Here is a 15,215-nt window from a genome sequence, read left to right as displayed (position 1 = left end):
GGTCGGGTTTTTGTTGTTGTTGCTTTGAGCGAATTCGAACAAAAACCGCCTCTTCTTGTCGTTTTGGTTGCCGGCCCCTGCTCCGGACAAACGGTGCGCGCTTGCCGCGAACGGGTGATGCGGTGAACTCACCCCCCGACGCACGCATTAACACACGCAGCATTGCCAACAACAACAACAACGAACAGCAGCAACAACAACACAACTTGTAATACAAAGTAGAAAGTGGACACTTTCAGCTGCGCGGCTGGTCAAATGCCACCGGTGAAGCTCGTGCGGCGAGAGCGATGGTGGTGGTGGTGGTGATGATGGTGGTGGTGGTGGTGATGATGGTGGTGGTGGTGATGATGATGGTGGTGGTGGTGGTGGTGATGATGGTGGTGGTGATGATGATGGTGGTGGTGGTGGTGATGGTGGTGGTGGTGGTGGTGATGATGGTGGTGGTGGTGGTGATGATGGTGGTGGTGGTGGTGGTGGTGATGATGGTGGTGGTGATGATGATGGTGGTGGTGGTGGTGATGGTGGTGGTGGTGGTGGTGATGATGGTGGTGGTGGTGGTGATGATGGTGGTGGTGGTGGTGATGATGATGGTGGTGGCGCTGTTCCGCCTCGCCGCTTGAAGACTCCGCGGGTTGCGGCGCATTCGTTTAAGCGCTTTAGACAAAGCGGCTAGGAGATGTTGACTACCTCGCCTGGTATACAGGAGGTCGTGGGTTCGATCCCGACCCTGGCGCCTGCTGCTGTATATATTTGGAGTTTGCGTCTCTCTCTCCCCGTGGTCCTCCGGTTTTTTCCTCTCCATATTTAGAATCAACATCACGCCTTCAAGAGTTATTTGGTTGCCAATTTCGTTGAGCCATCATTTGTGATAGTCAGGTCGCTTCTGAAAAAAGAGCGAAATAGCTCCGTGGACTTTACCTGCTAAAGTAAAAAATAGTTTAGTTTTTAGTTTAGATGCCACTGTGAGCGCCGGCGATGAGGCAAATCACAGTGGCGCCACGTTCGGGAAATGAAAAATAACAAAATCTCTACAGCCTTGTCTGGAAAACGGTCTTGGGTGCAACCATCGCCAGTGTTACATTTCACAAAACTGGCAGAGCGCCACGTGTGCCTGTGTTGTTGATGTTGCTCACAACAACGACGACAGCTCAAGGTGACGCCGTGGGTAGAGCAGAGGTGGCGCATCCGCCAATCATCGCAGTCGGTTAACCCGTAACACCTGGGGGTGTCCCGTGACCAGCTGCCAGGGAGCCTTAAGCACGGCATCTCGTGTCCTCTAAGCGCACCTCGCCTGGGACAAACGCCGCGGTGGCGTCACTGCCACTGAGTGGCACGTGGCAGCTGTTGTCACTGTTGTTGTTGTGTACATCTGTGCGTGTGTGTGTCTATGTGGAGCGAGAGGGCTGGAGGTGGAGGGCGAAGGAGTGATCAGGAGGCGCATCCATCTTCTCGTTCCCCTGCCTCTCCAGATCTCTGCCGCTCATGGCGTTAAAGCCCAAAGCCTGCTCCACTGGGGTTTGATGAAACCCGGACAAAGCGGTTACGCTCCAGTCCAGCGGCAACTCGTTGCCTTTTGCGGCTGAAACTCCCCGCCCGTGCGTCACATCGCTCGACTTGTCTCACCACGACACCTTGAGACCGCTGGTCGGAGCCCATCAGCAGTTCGGACAGAAGACACGCTCGATAATATTCACCCTGTGTGGCCTGGGCCAAAGTCGCTTCGTTTTCTCACAACAAGCTCTGACTGCAGCCTCTCTGCCAAAGTTATTATCAACGTTTACAAAAAAACCGCGTTCTCTCTCTGAAGACGCTCTTCGTGCATTCTCTCTGTCCGTCTTGCGTCTTGGTTGAGGAGTGTCGTTGTGTCCGAGCCGTCCTCTGCCACGGGACGTTTACTGTTCGTGATCGGAGCCCCCGGCTGTAGCTTCGTCATCTTATTCCTGCCAGCGCAGAGCCGAGTGATGTTTGTTTGTTTGCCCACCACGCGGTGCTCGAGGGTGGCGTCGGTGTCTCCCGCGGTCTCCGCTCGCCGACCCCCATGCACGCAGCTCGAACACGAGGTGACAGGCGCACGCTCACTCACGCAAGTAAAAATAACCAAAGGAGAGGACTCTTTTTTTTTAAGTTTTCTTCTCTAAATTGAGAAAGTTAAAAACGCAACATTTATCCAGAATTTTTTTTGTGTTTACGAAAAACCAATACACATTCCCTTGTACCCACCCACCCACCCAGCCCACCCAGCCCACACATCAGTACCCCGGTACCAACCAGTGAGAAAGAACCACCCCCCGTCCCCTCCTCCTCCTCCACTGGCAAACGTCACGGCACGCGAATACGAAGACGACGTCACTGGACGACGCAGCGATCGCGCGGGTTCCCCAGCGCCTTCTCGCGGATGTACATGAGGTCGCTGTTGACGCTCGGCCGCCGGGCGAACGGCGTGATCGCTCCGCACGCCTCCTCCTCCTCCACGCGGCTCGGCCGCTCCTCCGGCCCGCCGCCCTCCCTCGCCGCCGGCCGCCTGCGCCCCTTGCGCCTCTGCAGCAGCGACTTGCGCGCCAGCAGCTCGCAGTAGCTCACCGACAGCTTGCGGTGCAGCGCGGGGCTCATCTCGCCGGGCAGCCCCGCGAGCGCGAACAGCGCCTGGAACATCTCGTCGACGCCGGTGTTGCGCTTGGCCGAGATCTCGAAGTAGGCGCTGCCGGCGACGTCGCCCTCCACCAGCTCCTCGGCCTCGCGCCGCGGCACCTCGCGGCACGCGTCGCCGCGGTCGCCCTTGTTGCCGCACAGCACGAGCGGGCGGCACGCGTCGTGGGCGAGCGCGCGCCGCTTGGCCTTGAGGCACGCCTTCGTCTCGAGGATCTGCAGCCGCAGCTGCTTGGCCTCCTCGAAGGAGGCGCGGCTGTCGAGGCTGAAGACGACCACGAACAGGTCGCCTGGGGACAGGGAGGGGGACAGGGGTGGCGCACGGGGACTGGTCATGACGAGTGGCTGCAGGTCATGCAAAGACAAAGATGCCTCGTGTAGCCTCGGCAGACTGTTAGGGCAAGTGCTGTTAGCGAGCGCCTATGAAGGTCGACGCGCACGTGGCGGGATGGGTGGTAAAGCAACCATGCCCGGCCGCCTTTGTCTCCCCAGTGGCGACGTTTACACACTCACACGCACGCACCTCGCCCCCCCCCCTCGCCTCCGACTGAGTTACATGATTCTCGTTCCACACACCAGCCTCTCCCTCGCGTGACACCCACGCGACTCCTACACGGACAGACGGTGATCTGGTAACAGCACATTGATCAGCAGTTCCTCTTTAGAGAGGAAACTATGAACAGGAACGAGTCCGATTCCACCGGGGCAGCAGCAGCAGCGGCGGCGGCAGTGAGCCGGCCAAGCCACTCGCCGTTCGTGGCGAGCCGCGGGACGTCCTCCACCCCCTCCCTCTCTGCTGCTTTGCGAAACCGCAGCAGCAGCATCATCATCAGAGGCGCGGCTCCACTTGAATAACAATTCGGAGTTCAAGGTCGCAGCACGGCCTCTGTATTGTGCCGCCCACCTCGCCAGGGCTGTCCATGGGGGCAAACCCCCACCGCGTGGACCCCCCCCCCCCCCCACTGAAGCCTTCAAACTCCATGAGAAGAATGACATCTGACGCCGTGACGTCGAAGCGCGGGCACCCCCCCCCCAAGCCCACTTCCCCCCAACCCCCCCCAATCCCACTCCCCTAACCCCCCCATCCCCCAAATCGCGGGGCCCGGGGCGGCCGCCCCCGTCTCTCGGTACCCTCCCGGGTTTCGCCTCTGGCCGCCGTTGTGCTCCGCGGGCAGCCGACCCGCTCGCGTGTCCGTCACAAACAACACGTGACATATGAATAATGTGTAAATATGAATTATGCGTGAATATGAATAATGCGTAAATAAGGACGCTGCAAAAATACGACGAGCGGCTACCCCGAGTCACCCCAGTTACCCTCGATAAATGCGGATTGGACCGTCCGGTGAGAGGCTTTAAGCGCGCAACCTATGAGAGAGGCGGCGGCAGTGGTGGAGCGGTGGCGCGGTGGTTGGCGCGCTGACATGGAGAAGCCGGCAAATCTGAGTTTTGAAAAAAACTAAATCAGGAGGAAAACAACGGGTGTACAAGTAGCGTAGGGTGCGCGTGTCATACTGCCCCGACACACCCCCACCTGCACCTTCCTGTTTAGATGTTTGTTGTTTGTTTGGCCAGATCGAGAGGTGAAGTTGTTCTCTGTTTCTGCGATGCTGATGGATGCTCACGGAGCCTCACTCTCACCGGCCGCCCTGTGAACTGAGCGCGAACTCTATCCACAGTCAACAGCTCCCGGAGAGTTTGACCGTGACCCATCCCCGGCACGTGACGACGCGCAGCCTTGTCTAGACCACCAACTCAAGGAGTCGCAACTGTGGTATTTAAAAAAATGTATTCCAGGCAGCAGCAGCAGCGCATCTGTGTCAGTACCCCTGGTTGCATCCAAGTCAGCTGACCCCAAGGTGCGTGCTGTTTGCTGAGATGAAACCGCGTTCAAGGTGTGGTGGCTGTCACTCCGCTTAGAGGTCTCTTAGCCAAGGGACATTTTGTTCCAGCGATCCATCACGGCGCGACACCATCGTCATCATCACCACCACCATCACCATCGTCATCACCACCACCATCGCCATCGTCATCATCAGCCCAATGGGTTCGAGTCCACGATTCAGCCCCAGTGATGTGACCCGGGCACTCCGGTGTGGCGAGTGCGATGTTGCTCTCTTCACATGTTGGTCTCTGCGCACTCTCGCTCTGCCTTCACAGTCCGTTGGGGTTTGCCGGCCGCGTGGTTGGTGGCAGTGGGGAGGGGGGGGGGCAGGAGTGGGTGGAGAGATTTACATTTGGATTGCTGCAGCTCGCAGTGCATCACCCCGTGTTTGAGAATGACCCCCCCCCCTGCCCCCCGCAGGATGATATCACAGATCTACTTTTGAAGTCTCATCACAGACATTTTTATCCACACTAGGGGCTCACCAATGAATGCCCTGCAAACGTGTGTGTTGCTGTTGTTGCTGCTGCTGTATGTCAAACTGAAGTCTAGTTTTGTCAGAGCTGGTAATGTTGCTAAATTAATTGAAGAAAATCATCAGGCCAAGACAATCAACTCTCTACACCTGAGAATCCAGTTTAATGACGGGTGGCTGAGACCCATGATTGTGTCCGTGCTGGTTCAGTGTTCTGAGCCTGCAACAGCTGAGCAGCTCAGACACCTTTAACAAATATGTCAATTTACATTTGATTAAAACCGCTGTGATAATGCACGACTTCGCGTTATGCAAATGGTCCTCGTTTCAATTTGCGACCACCGCACGAACGAGAGGCCAAAAATTTTCCCATTTTTATTTTCTGAGCAAGCAGCCGATCCAACGCCTCTCGCGCTTGGGAGGCGTCCAAATTTCAAATCGCCCCCGCGCCGCCACCACCGCTTCATTGGGGCGTCTCCGTCTCACGCGGCCGCGGCCGAATCAAAGTCCCCTTCATGAGTAGCTCGCACGTTGAGCAGCTCCCGCAGGGTCGCCCGGCTCACGAAGGCACCCGGGGAATGAGCTGTGACTGAGTCTCTGCGTCGTAATGATGCCGCCGCGAGGTCTGGCGGCGGTGAAGCGAGGACCACCTTGTGTACATCCTGACCCATGCACTCCCCTTCCCTGCCTCCCTCCCTCCCTCGTTGTGATGGGTGGCAGGGCTAGTGGCCGGTAGGCGAGTTGGTTACGAAAGCTCCAAAATTAAGATTGAGTTGATTATGGTCAGTGGGAGGGTAAGTGACTGGTTGAATACTTCGTTAGGGTCGGTGGCAGGGCTTGTATTCGTGGCCTTGTATTAGTGGGTGGCTATCTTGTTGGGGAGGCGCAACTCGGGACCTAAGCCACGATTTATCTCCACACCCGGCACATCACATCCAGGATCCCTCTCTCTATCGGCTGATTCCTACTTGAGTTCCCAGCGCGTGGAGCGAAACTTAGCCGGCAGCACTGACACGCTGAAACGTCGGACAACGCGCGGCAACCACCCGAAAAAAAACCCCCATCGGGAAAGAGGAGAGAGAGAGGAAGAGCAGCGCATCGAGTCTCCACCCCACGCCGTACCTGTGAGTAGGCAGAGGCGGCGCATGGCCGGGAAGGGATGGTTCCCGGACGTGTCGAGGATGTCCAGCTGATAGAGCTCCCCGCGGATGCGGTAGAGCTTGCGGTGGAAGTCCTCGATGGTGGGGGTGTAGGCGTCCTCGAAGCGGCCGAGCAGGAAGCGCGACACGAGCGCCGTCTTGCCGACCTTGGAGGCGCCCAGCACCACCATGCGGTAGGCGTTCTTCGCGGGCACGCCGGCCGACGGCTCGCGCGACGGCGCCAGGCTCATCATGACGGCCCCCCCACTCCTCTCTCGCCTTGCTCGAGCCTTCGGTTTAGGGCTCTCGACGAGCTGATGTCTGGGAGACACAGAGACAAAGATCACCTCGTGTAATTCTAGATTTTAAGCTTTCGTTTTTTCGGTAAAGTCACGTAGGTAAAAAAAGAAAATTAAAATTAATACAATTATTTTATTTTATTTATATTATTATTTTTTATTAATTTAAATTTAATTTTTTTACCTACGTGACTTTACCGAAAAAACCTAAGAGTATCGCCTCGTGTAGCCTTAGCCAGGCTGCTGTTTCGCCAGGAGCAACCCATGAAGGCCGGCGCGGCACACGAATGGGGAGGGGGGGGCAACACCATGCTCAGCTGGCTGGCCGCTTGCGTCTCCCCGGTGGCGATGTTTACTACACACAGCACCAAGTACTCATCTGAGGCCGAGTCGACCTAGCGGAGGCCCAGGACCGGCTCAGATAATCGCCGTCAATGGTGTTGGTGGCCGTGAACGGGAATGGAACTCGGGTCGCGGGTTTGCGAGCGCAGCGCGCTAACCGTTGCGCCACCGCTCCCCACAAGAGAGAGAGAGAGACGCGCACGACGAGATGAGCCGTACAGGACGCACCACGGGGCCAGCGGAGCAGCCGCTGAGTTGCCCGAGACCCGAGGCAGCGGCGAGGACCCAGAGCGGGGAACCGCTGCCACCACCTAGATTCAAGCATTTGGCTTTCAGTCGCCCCTCGTCAAATCGGCACACGTGACAATAACAACGCCACCCAATTGGGGTCGGAAATATATAATAGGCGACGTTTCGGTCAATGGCCCGAAATATTGCCGATCATATAAATATATTTATCAGAAGCGTCGCAGTGTTATTGACGAATGCGTTGTTGATAATTGTTTTTTTACCCTTCCATCTGGCAACAAAACTGACACCTTTTTTACAAGGAGTCATGTTTGCATAGACCACAATACCTGCAGTCATGTACAGTCATAATGTAAACTGCAGGTATTGTGGTCTATGCAAACATGACTCCTTGTAAAAAAGGTGTCAGTTTTGTTGCCAGATGGAAGGGTAAAAAAACAATTATCATATATTTTTTTACTGGCAAATGAGGTTCCAATGGTGAATGTGTTGTTGTTGTTTTTGGTGCGTATTCACCAAAGCCAACGCAGCAGGACACATTTTCTAAAACAAAAATGTTTTTAAACCGGGTTCTAAAATGACCAGCGTGGTGGAGTATGGCCAAACAACCAACCACCGTGACCGACGCGACGCGGCGAGGCCAACCCGTCTAGCAGTGGATCGACCAAGCGCTGCACAGTCGCACACTGCCGCCGTGATCCGCATTGTGTCGTCTCGCGCGTCGCTCTCCTCGAGCTGGCGCGCCCACAGCGAGTCTCGTGGAGTCGAAGGGCGCTGAGCCCCGTGGAGTCGAAGGGGAACTTCGTGCCCCGACGCTCACCGCCCCCAGGCGTTGGTCCAAATAGAACCGCGACTAAATTTCGATTTAAAGCTTTCGTGACTGCAGGGATTCATCTTCTTGGTTCTTTCGGTAAAGTCACGTAGAAGGGAAATGATAAAATCATAAAAATAAAACATTATAAAATATAATTTTATTATGTTTTATTAAATATACGCTGCCAAGCTTGGTGGTGTTCATTCAGACGCTGTCTTTCCGACAGACATGTTCTTCACCTGAGGACGGCTGCTTGCGTTGTGGCCGAAACGTCGTGAGAATTGTATTTTATTATGTTTTATTTTTATTATTTTATTATTTCCCTTCTACGTGACTTTACCGAAAGAACCAAGAAGAACCGCGACTGTTGTTGGGAACGCTCCAGTTCGCCTGAAGTTGGTCGGCACGTCCTCGACAAGAACGCGTGGCGAATGTCACAGCCCTTCCTGAACCTTCTAGAACATCATTAGAATTTACAGCGGTCACCGAGTCGCAGTCATCCATATGTATTCAGATGCGGTCGCCTAGGACATCCTCTTCAGATCAGACTCGTACATACACCTGGCTGCTTTGCACTCTCAGCCCCATGCATGCATAATGAGCTCGCGTGTGGAAAGCAACGCTTCTGTTGTGTGCGTTTGTCATTCGTAATCCAGCGCGTGCACCCCGCGAATGCACGTTTGTAGGTGAGGCTGAGGCGACCCCTAGACCGACCCTAGGTCGACTTAGCCTTACACCCGGTGCGATTATGAAACATCGCCACTGAGTAAACAAAGGCAGCCGTGCAGGCGTGGGCCTGGCCACCCACCCCCTCGTGCTCGCTAACAGCACTTGCCGCAACAGTCTGTAAGGGCTACACGGGGGGGGGGATCTTTGTCTGTGCCTGTTGAGGCAGAGACGTAGTTCCCAAAATTATAACTCAGATTTCGCGTAAAAGGCTCGGCCCTACAATTAATCAATGACATGCTCTCGCCACTGCTGGCCAAAGAGGCTCCACGAGAGGGAGCTCCAGAGAACCCATATAGAGGGTATTTGGCCTACTCTTCCCACGCCGGTCTGACAGCTTGGAAGACAATGCACGAAGCACAATTACTACTACTACTACTACCGTATTATACATTGACAGGCCTTTGTCAATCCACCGCTGGATGAATCGCCTCCTCTCTTACGCCGCCGTGCTCGGAATTGGGAGTTGTCTTGACCGTGCCTGAATAATGAATCATCAGAACGCCGTCGAGCGCTGATGCGCGTCATTGGTTTGCCGGGCTCAGCGCGCACGCTGCGACACTGCGTGCTCACCACCACCACCACCACGTGCAGCATGCAAACCACAGCGGCGTGTGAACACGGCTCCACGGCGCGCACGTCATAATTGCTTCGCACCTCCGATGAGGCGCGGCTGCCTCCGCGCGGTGCGAAAGAAGTTTAAACGTGGGATGGGGGGGAGTGGTGGCGCAGTGGTTAACGCACTGGCGCTAATAACGCGACCCGGGCGCCCGCATTTGAGATCGACTCGCCCCAACCCCACAGCCAATAGCCGCTGCTGGTCACTCATTTCCTGCACCGACCTGCACTGGACCAGCGCATGGTGAAGTATGGTCAGAAAACACCCGGGACGGACGCGGGATGCGGAGGCGTTCATCCAGCAGTGGGTTGAAGGGCCACACATTGTCATGCATTATATTCTGTCTGTTCCACGCAGGTGATGAGATATTCGTCTAAAGGCGCGTGTAAGCCATCAATCGGTACTTTTATCAATACAACATCGCTGCAAATTAAAACGCAGATGCGGTTATGAAGTGGCTACAGGCTAGAGTAATTAAATGATCTTAAATGCATTAATTACGCTTTGCGCAATAGCTGAAGCAGCGATGATGTATCATTTATGTCGATGTGAATGCATGTTCTCAGTGACTTGTCGAGCACACACACAGACGCTGCACGTGTTGTCGTGAGACTCCTTTGGCGGTGGTGCACAATTCACAATGCCTCGACAATGAACAATGCCTCGCACACAGGTGAAGGGCCTTTGCCCGAAACGTCGCCTGCTAGGCTTTCACAGTTGCGTGGGCATACAAGCCCACCCTACACTCGGGTACAGGCAGTAACCATCTGTGTCAGAGCCGTACCCTAGGGGACGACCGCCCCAGGCCCCGCGCTATGGGGGGCCCCGCGCTTCGACGTCACGGTGTTAGAAGTAAGACTTGGGGGGTAGTCTGAGGGCGCAGAGGGCCCACGCGGTGGGGGGTTGCCCCGGGCCCCGTACCCCCCCCCCCCCCACAATGGACGGCCCTGACGGATGTAACTGAAGCGGATTATGAACTGTGAATCACTCTGCACACTCTCCCCTCTCTGCGCTGCGAAGCCGAATCTTTCAGGGCCGTGCTATTGACGAATGTGCTGGCCTTTGGTGGTTTTATACAGTACGCATACAAATTATGTGCTTTTAATTCGGGCTGCTCTAAGGAAAGTTATCGATGTTTCGGCTGAGTGGTCTCCTTCAGGAAGATATTTTAACACGTTTGTATTGCCACCTGTCATGTGTCTTTGTAATACCATTGACACGGCATGTGTCTGTGTGTATGTATTTCTTTCGTTGTATTTGTGTATGCCACGAATCCGGCGACACGAGTTCGATTCCCGCTCATGGCCAACACCAATGACGATTTAATTATCTGTGATCCGAGGGTGACTACGCCTCGAACGTACATGTTGAGGCTGAATCAACCTAGGGAGACAAAGGCGGCCGGGCGTAGTGTTGGCCACCAACTCCCCTCGTGTGCCGTGTCGGCCTTCATAGGTGCCGCTTGTTAACAGCACTTGCCCCAACAGTCTGCTAAGGCTACACGGGGGATCTTCGTCGTGTTTAGCACAATGCGCTCCGTGTACGCCGACCTCAGTTCTATTTCCTGCTCACGACCAAATTAGTAAGAAACATTTCAACTGGCCCTTAAATAAGTACCTGGTGTGGTATGTTAAACATCAGCACCGGGGAGACAAAGGCGGTCGGGCGTGGTGTTGGTCCCACCTTCAAACTCGTTATTGGCGAAGTGTTGAGTGTGTGTATGTATTGTTCTCTTAGCTGACAACACACACACACACAGATGTATGTGTGTGTGCTGCGAGCTGTTCGCGAGTTGAACACGATCGGCTTTCGCGACCAATATTATCCGTAACGGTTTTTTTGGGTTAGATCGCGTTAATATGAATGTGTCGTTAACCCATCACCACCCGACACAGCCAATTAGTAAGGCTTGTCACGTAAACAAAATGTGACAACGAGTGACTGGTTCAGTACACCGGCTGTGTGTTGAAGAGTAAGCCCACTACGACATTTACAATTTGAGTACCGTGACGCTTCGCCGGTAATCACAACAACAATAACAACAATTACAGAATTGTGAAGACGCCTTCCCTCCTGTTCCGGCGAGCGATGGAATGCGCGGAGCAGCAACTCACCTGAGCGGTGAGCAGGAGGAGGATGACGAGGATGACGAGGAGGACGAGGAGGGAGCGCAGTTGACAATCCCGTGCCAGACCTGGGCAGCACGCAGCGTGATGCGCGCTGTCTCCTCGTGGTTATCAGCACCGCAAAGCGACGTGCAACAACGAGAGCAGCTCACCACCAGCTCACCACCAGCTCACCACCAGCTCACCACCAGCTCACCACCAGCTCACCACCACCAGCTCGCTCGCTCGCCCACCGATCTCGAGCCGCGGGATGAGCCTCGCAGCCACGCGAGACTCGAATCCGCGAAACTGCACGAGTGTTCTAGCGAAGCGGAGCGAGTTGATGGAGCGAGCAATCTTTATATGGCGAATGGTGACGGTATTACCCAGGGATATCTGAGCTATGTGTGTGTGTGTCTGTGTCTCTCTCTCAGTGTCTGTGTGGAAGCGCTCGGTCCCGTGCGCGTGGCGATGGAGGTGAGGAGTTTAATGAGCGCAGCGTGCGTCCTGCACGCGCCTTTATAGGGTTAGCAGCACCCCAATCCTCGCTCCCTCCCTCCCCCTACATCCTCAACCTCGCTCCACTCCCCCTCCCTCCCTCCGACGACATCACTCCCGTCGCTCTCACTCTGTCGCGCATTCCGTCCATCACTAGTCTTGTCCCATCACTGCCTCTCTCCATCACTGTCACAACATCACTCCCTTCATCCCGACGGTAGGTAGGGGCCCTGTCAGCCCCTTGACTCCCTCCTTCATCCTCACCTCCCTCTTACTCCATCGCTCGTTCAAGTTCAAGTTCATTTATTTATTAGTTCATTTATTAGGTATCGCCCTGTGAGCCATTCGGCTCGTTATCTCCATACTCCCTCTGTCACTAATTCCATCCCTGCATGCATGCATGCCTCATTCTCTCCATTGCGCACTCTATGACTCTATGACTCACCCCATCACTCCATACCGCCTATATCCCCCCTTACATCTCTCGCCCTCCATCACTTTCTCCTCCCTCTTCCTACATCACTCACTACATCTCTCACTCCACCACTCCATCCCTGACTCCATCTGTCCACCCCTACATCACTGCTTTCACCTCCACCGACCTTCATCCCCCCTCCTGTCTCCTTCCATCATGCTCCATTCTTATCCTTCCCTCCTACATCACGCTCCCCAACTCCCTCCATCCTTCCTTAACTCCCGCTCCCTCCATCCTTGCATCACTCCCACTCCCTCCATCCTTCCATCACTCCCGCTCCCTCTATCCATCCATCACTCCCACTCCCTCCATCCTTGCATCACTCCCACTCCCTCCATCCCTACCATCACTCCCAATCCCTCCATCCTTCCATCACTCCCACTCCCTCCATACATCCATCACTCCCACTCCCTCCATCCTTGCATCACTCCCACTCCCTCCATCCTTGCATCACTCCCACTCCCTCCATCCTTGCATCACTCCCGCTCCCTCCATCCTTGCATCACTCCCACTCCCTCCATCCTTCCATCACTCCCGCTCCCTCTATCCATCCATCACTCCCACTCCCTCCATACATCCATCACTCCCACTCCCTCCATCCTTGCATCACTCCCGCTCCCTCCGTCCTTGCATCACTCCCACTCCCTCCATCCTTGCATCACTCCCACTCCCTCCATCCTTGCATCACTCCCACTCCCTCCATCCCTACCATCACTCACACTCCCTCCCTCTTACCATCACTCCGTCCTACTGCCACCCCGACCACTCTCACTCCCCTTCCTCCCTCCTTCAGTCCCTTGCAGAAGTAAGCCGGTAACCCGCGGCTGCTCGCTGCAACACACGTGCGTGCGCGTGCGTGCGTGTGCGTGCGCGTGCTTGCGCGTGTGTCCAGGAGCGGTGGAGTCGCCGGGTTCGTAGCGCCACGCTGCGCTACGAACCCGGCGACTCGGGTTCGATTCCCAATCACGGCCAACACCAGCGACGATCATCTGAACCGTTCCTGGGCCTCCCCTAGGTCGACTCAGCCTCAAATGAGTACCCGGTGCGGTGTGTAAACATCGGGCGTGGTGCTGGCCACCCACCCCCTCGTGTGTCGTTCCGGCCTTCATAGATGCTGCTCGCTAACAGCACTTGCCCCTACAGTCTGTTCAGGCTACACGGGGGATCTTTGTTTTTTGTCCAGACACACGATTGGACGGATGAACGTACATACACACGTGTACACGTGGAGGTGCGCGTGCCCTCTCCTCTGTCTTGTCGACACGGCCTTGTCCATATGAGCTCTCTCATCTGCAAACGTTGCATGTCCGTTTCGTCTGCAGTACGGAATTTCATTTGTATTTTCTGTGCCATCTTTCCCGTAATTAGCACAATCGTTATAAATACTCGCACATGATTTATAATGTTATTTCTATTATTTCTATAATTTTTATTTTATTATTTATTTTTACCTACGTGACTTTACCGAAAAAACCTAAGAGTATGAATCCTTGCGGTCACGAAAGCTTCAAATCTAGAATTTCTGGAAGGCTCAACCTGGGCACATCGTCAACCGGCGGCCCCTCCCTCCGCCTGCCCCGCCCACCTTCACACGACCACGCCCCTTTTAGATAACCACGCCCACTTATGCATAACCACGCCCACTCATTCACGAGCCCCGCTCATCTCCATATATATAAAAGGCAAAGTTGTGATTGTGTGTCTGTTCAAAATGTTTAGCGTACTTTCCGACATGCAACAAACTTGAAATTTGCCATGTGGGTACTTTCCAGACTGTACACCATGCAAAAATTATTAAAATACACTTTTGTGTTTTTTTTGGGGGGGGAGGGGGCTCAATAATGCATTTATTTTTTGCACGGCAAGTGAGCTGTGACGTCAAATCTGTCACGTAACCCGAGCGTAGTGGTAGTGGTTAATGTGCTGCGCTACGAACCCGCTCACGGCCACCACCGGTGACGATTATTTGAACCGAGTCAGAAAAAAATCCCAATGTTTACAACAGACATAGGGGGACAGATTTTTTTGACCTCAGCGAGACTCGCCATGCCAAACCGAGACATTTGGTGGCTTTATGTAACCACCAGAATAGAATTAAAATCGATAATTAAATTAATCGTTATCTTGTGTATACTACAACATTCGTGAATACCACGACCTTGCAAGGAAATAAAAAAAACATAGGTGACGTTTTAGGCAATGACCCTTGTTCAGAGCAGATAAACAGAGAAGGCCAGAGAGATGTCGTGACATTTGGAGCATATGTAGGTCTCTCCTGCCTTTCTCTCCTTCATTCCGTCTGTCAGACCGTGTCAGCGCTCCTCCGTGCACACGTGCACAACGTGTCAGGCGCACAGCGGGAGCTGAAGTGACGTGAATTAATTTAGACAATTGGAAAAGGGCTCTTGCATACGTACGGGCCAGACAGGCAGGTCTGGCTCCCGGTTCAATTGCCATGAATGCGAGAGAGACGGTGCGCTCATGACAGCGGGTGAGATGCAATCCATCTCTGTGCGTGTTCAACGCATACGCACATCCCTTTTGTCAAATCCAATTGCTGGATTATGAGCCCGGCCAATCCCGCGTCAGTCACGGGCAGGGCTCGGAAACCAAAAATAACAAGAAGAGGCCTTGTTTGTTCAAATTCTGTAACAAACCCCCCCCCCCCACCCTCAATATTTCAAGAGCCGCAACGCAACGTGAATAACGTCACGAAGCAGCGGCCCTTCAAGAGCCACCGCATGCCGCTTGCGAGCTGCACGTTGCCGACTCCTGGGCGTGACGGACAGAGAGCACAGCCACGGGTGCGTAGAAGTACAGTCCAACAATTGCTTTGTTTTTATTTTTTTCTCCACTATCCTGTGCTGCCCACAATGCAGCCGCTGCAGCAGCAGCAGCCGTAGCGGTCACCCATCCAAAGACTACCCAGGCTCAATCCCTCCA

At 54.6% G+C, this 15,215-nt stretch overlaps 1 protein-coding gene across 2 annotated transcripts; it reads right to left on the bottom strand.

The window, feature by feature from the left end:
• Positions 1-500: 500 nt before the first annotated feature.
• Positions 501-11,841, bottom strand: LOC144944487 (GTP-binding protein Rhes-like). 2 transcript variants are annotated; one of them, XM_078872668.1, is made up of 3 exons: positions 11,309-11,841; positions 6,129-6,466; positions 501-2,936 (listed from the first exon to the last, which is right to left on the bottom strand). In XM_078872668.1, exons 2-3 carry the CDS (start codon positions 6,397-6,399, stop codon positions 2,347-2,349), a joined length of 861 nt encoding a protein of 286 aa, XP_078728794.1. In that variant the 5' UTR covers positions 6,400-6,466; positions 11,309-11,841; the 3' UTR covers positions 501-2,346. The 2 variants fall into 2 exon arrangements, with proteins under 2 accessions (XP_078728794.1, XP_078728795.1); XM_078872669.1 differs by lacking the exon at positions 11,309-11,841 and adding an exon at positions 7,681-7,722.
• Positions 11,842-15,215: the final 3,374 nt, after the last annotated feature.

The sequence above is a fragment of the Lampetra fluviatilis genome, chromosome 35 (genome assembly GCF_964198595.1).
Source record: "Lampetra fluviatilis chromosome 35, kcLamFluv1.1, whole genome shotgun sequence".
Classification (NCBI taxonomy): Eukaryota; Metazoa; Chordata; class Hyperoartia; order Petromyzontiformes; family Petromyzontidae; genus Lampetra; species Lampetra fluviatilis.
This window is presented reverse-complemented; position numbering and strand designations above follow the sequence as displayed.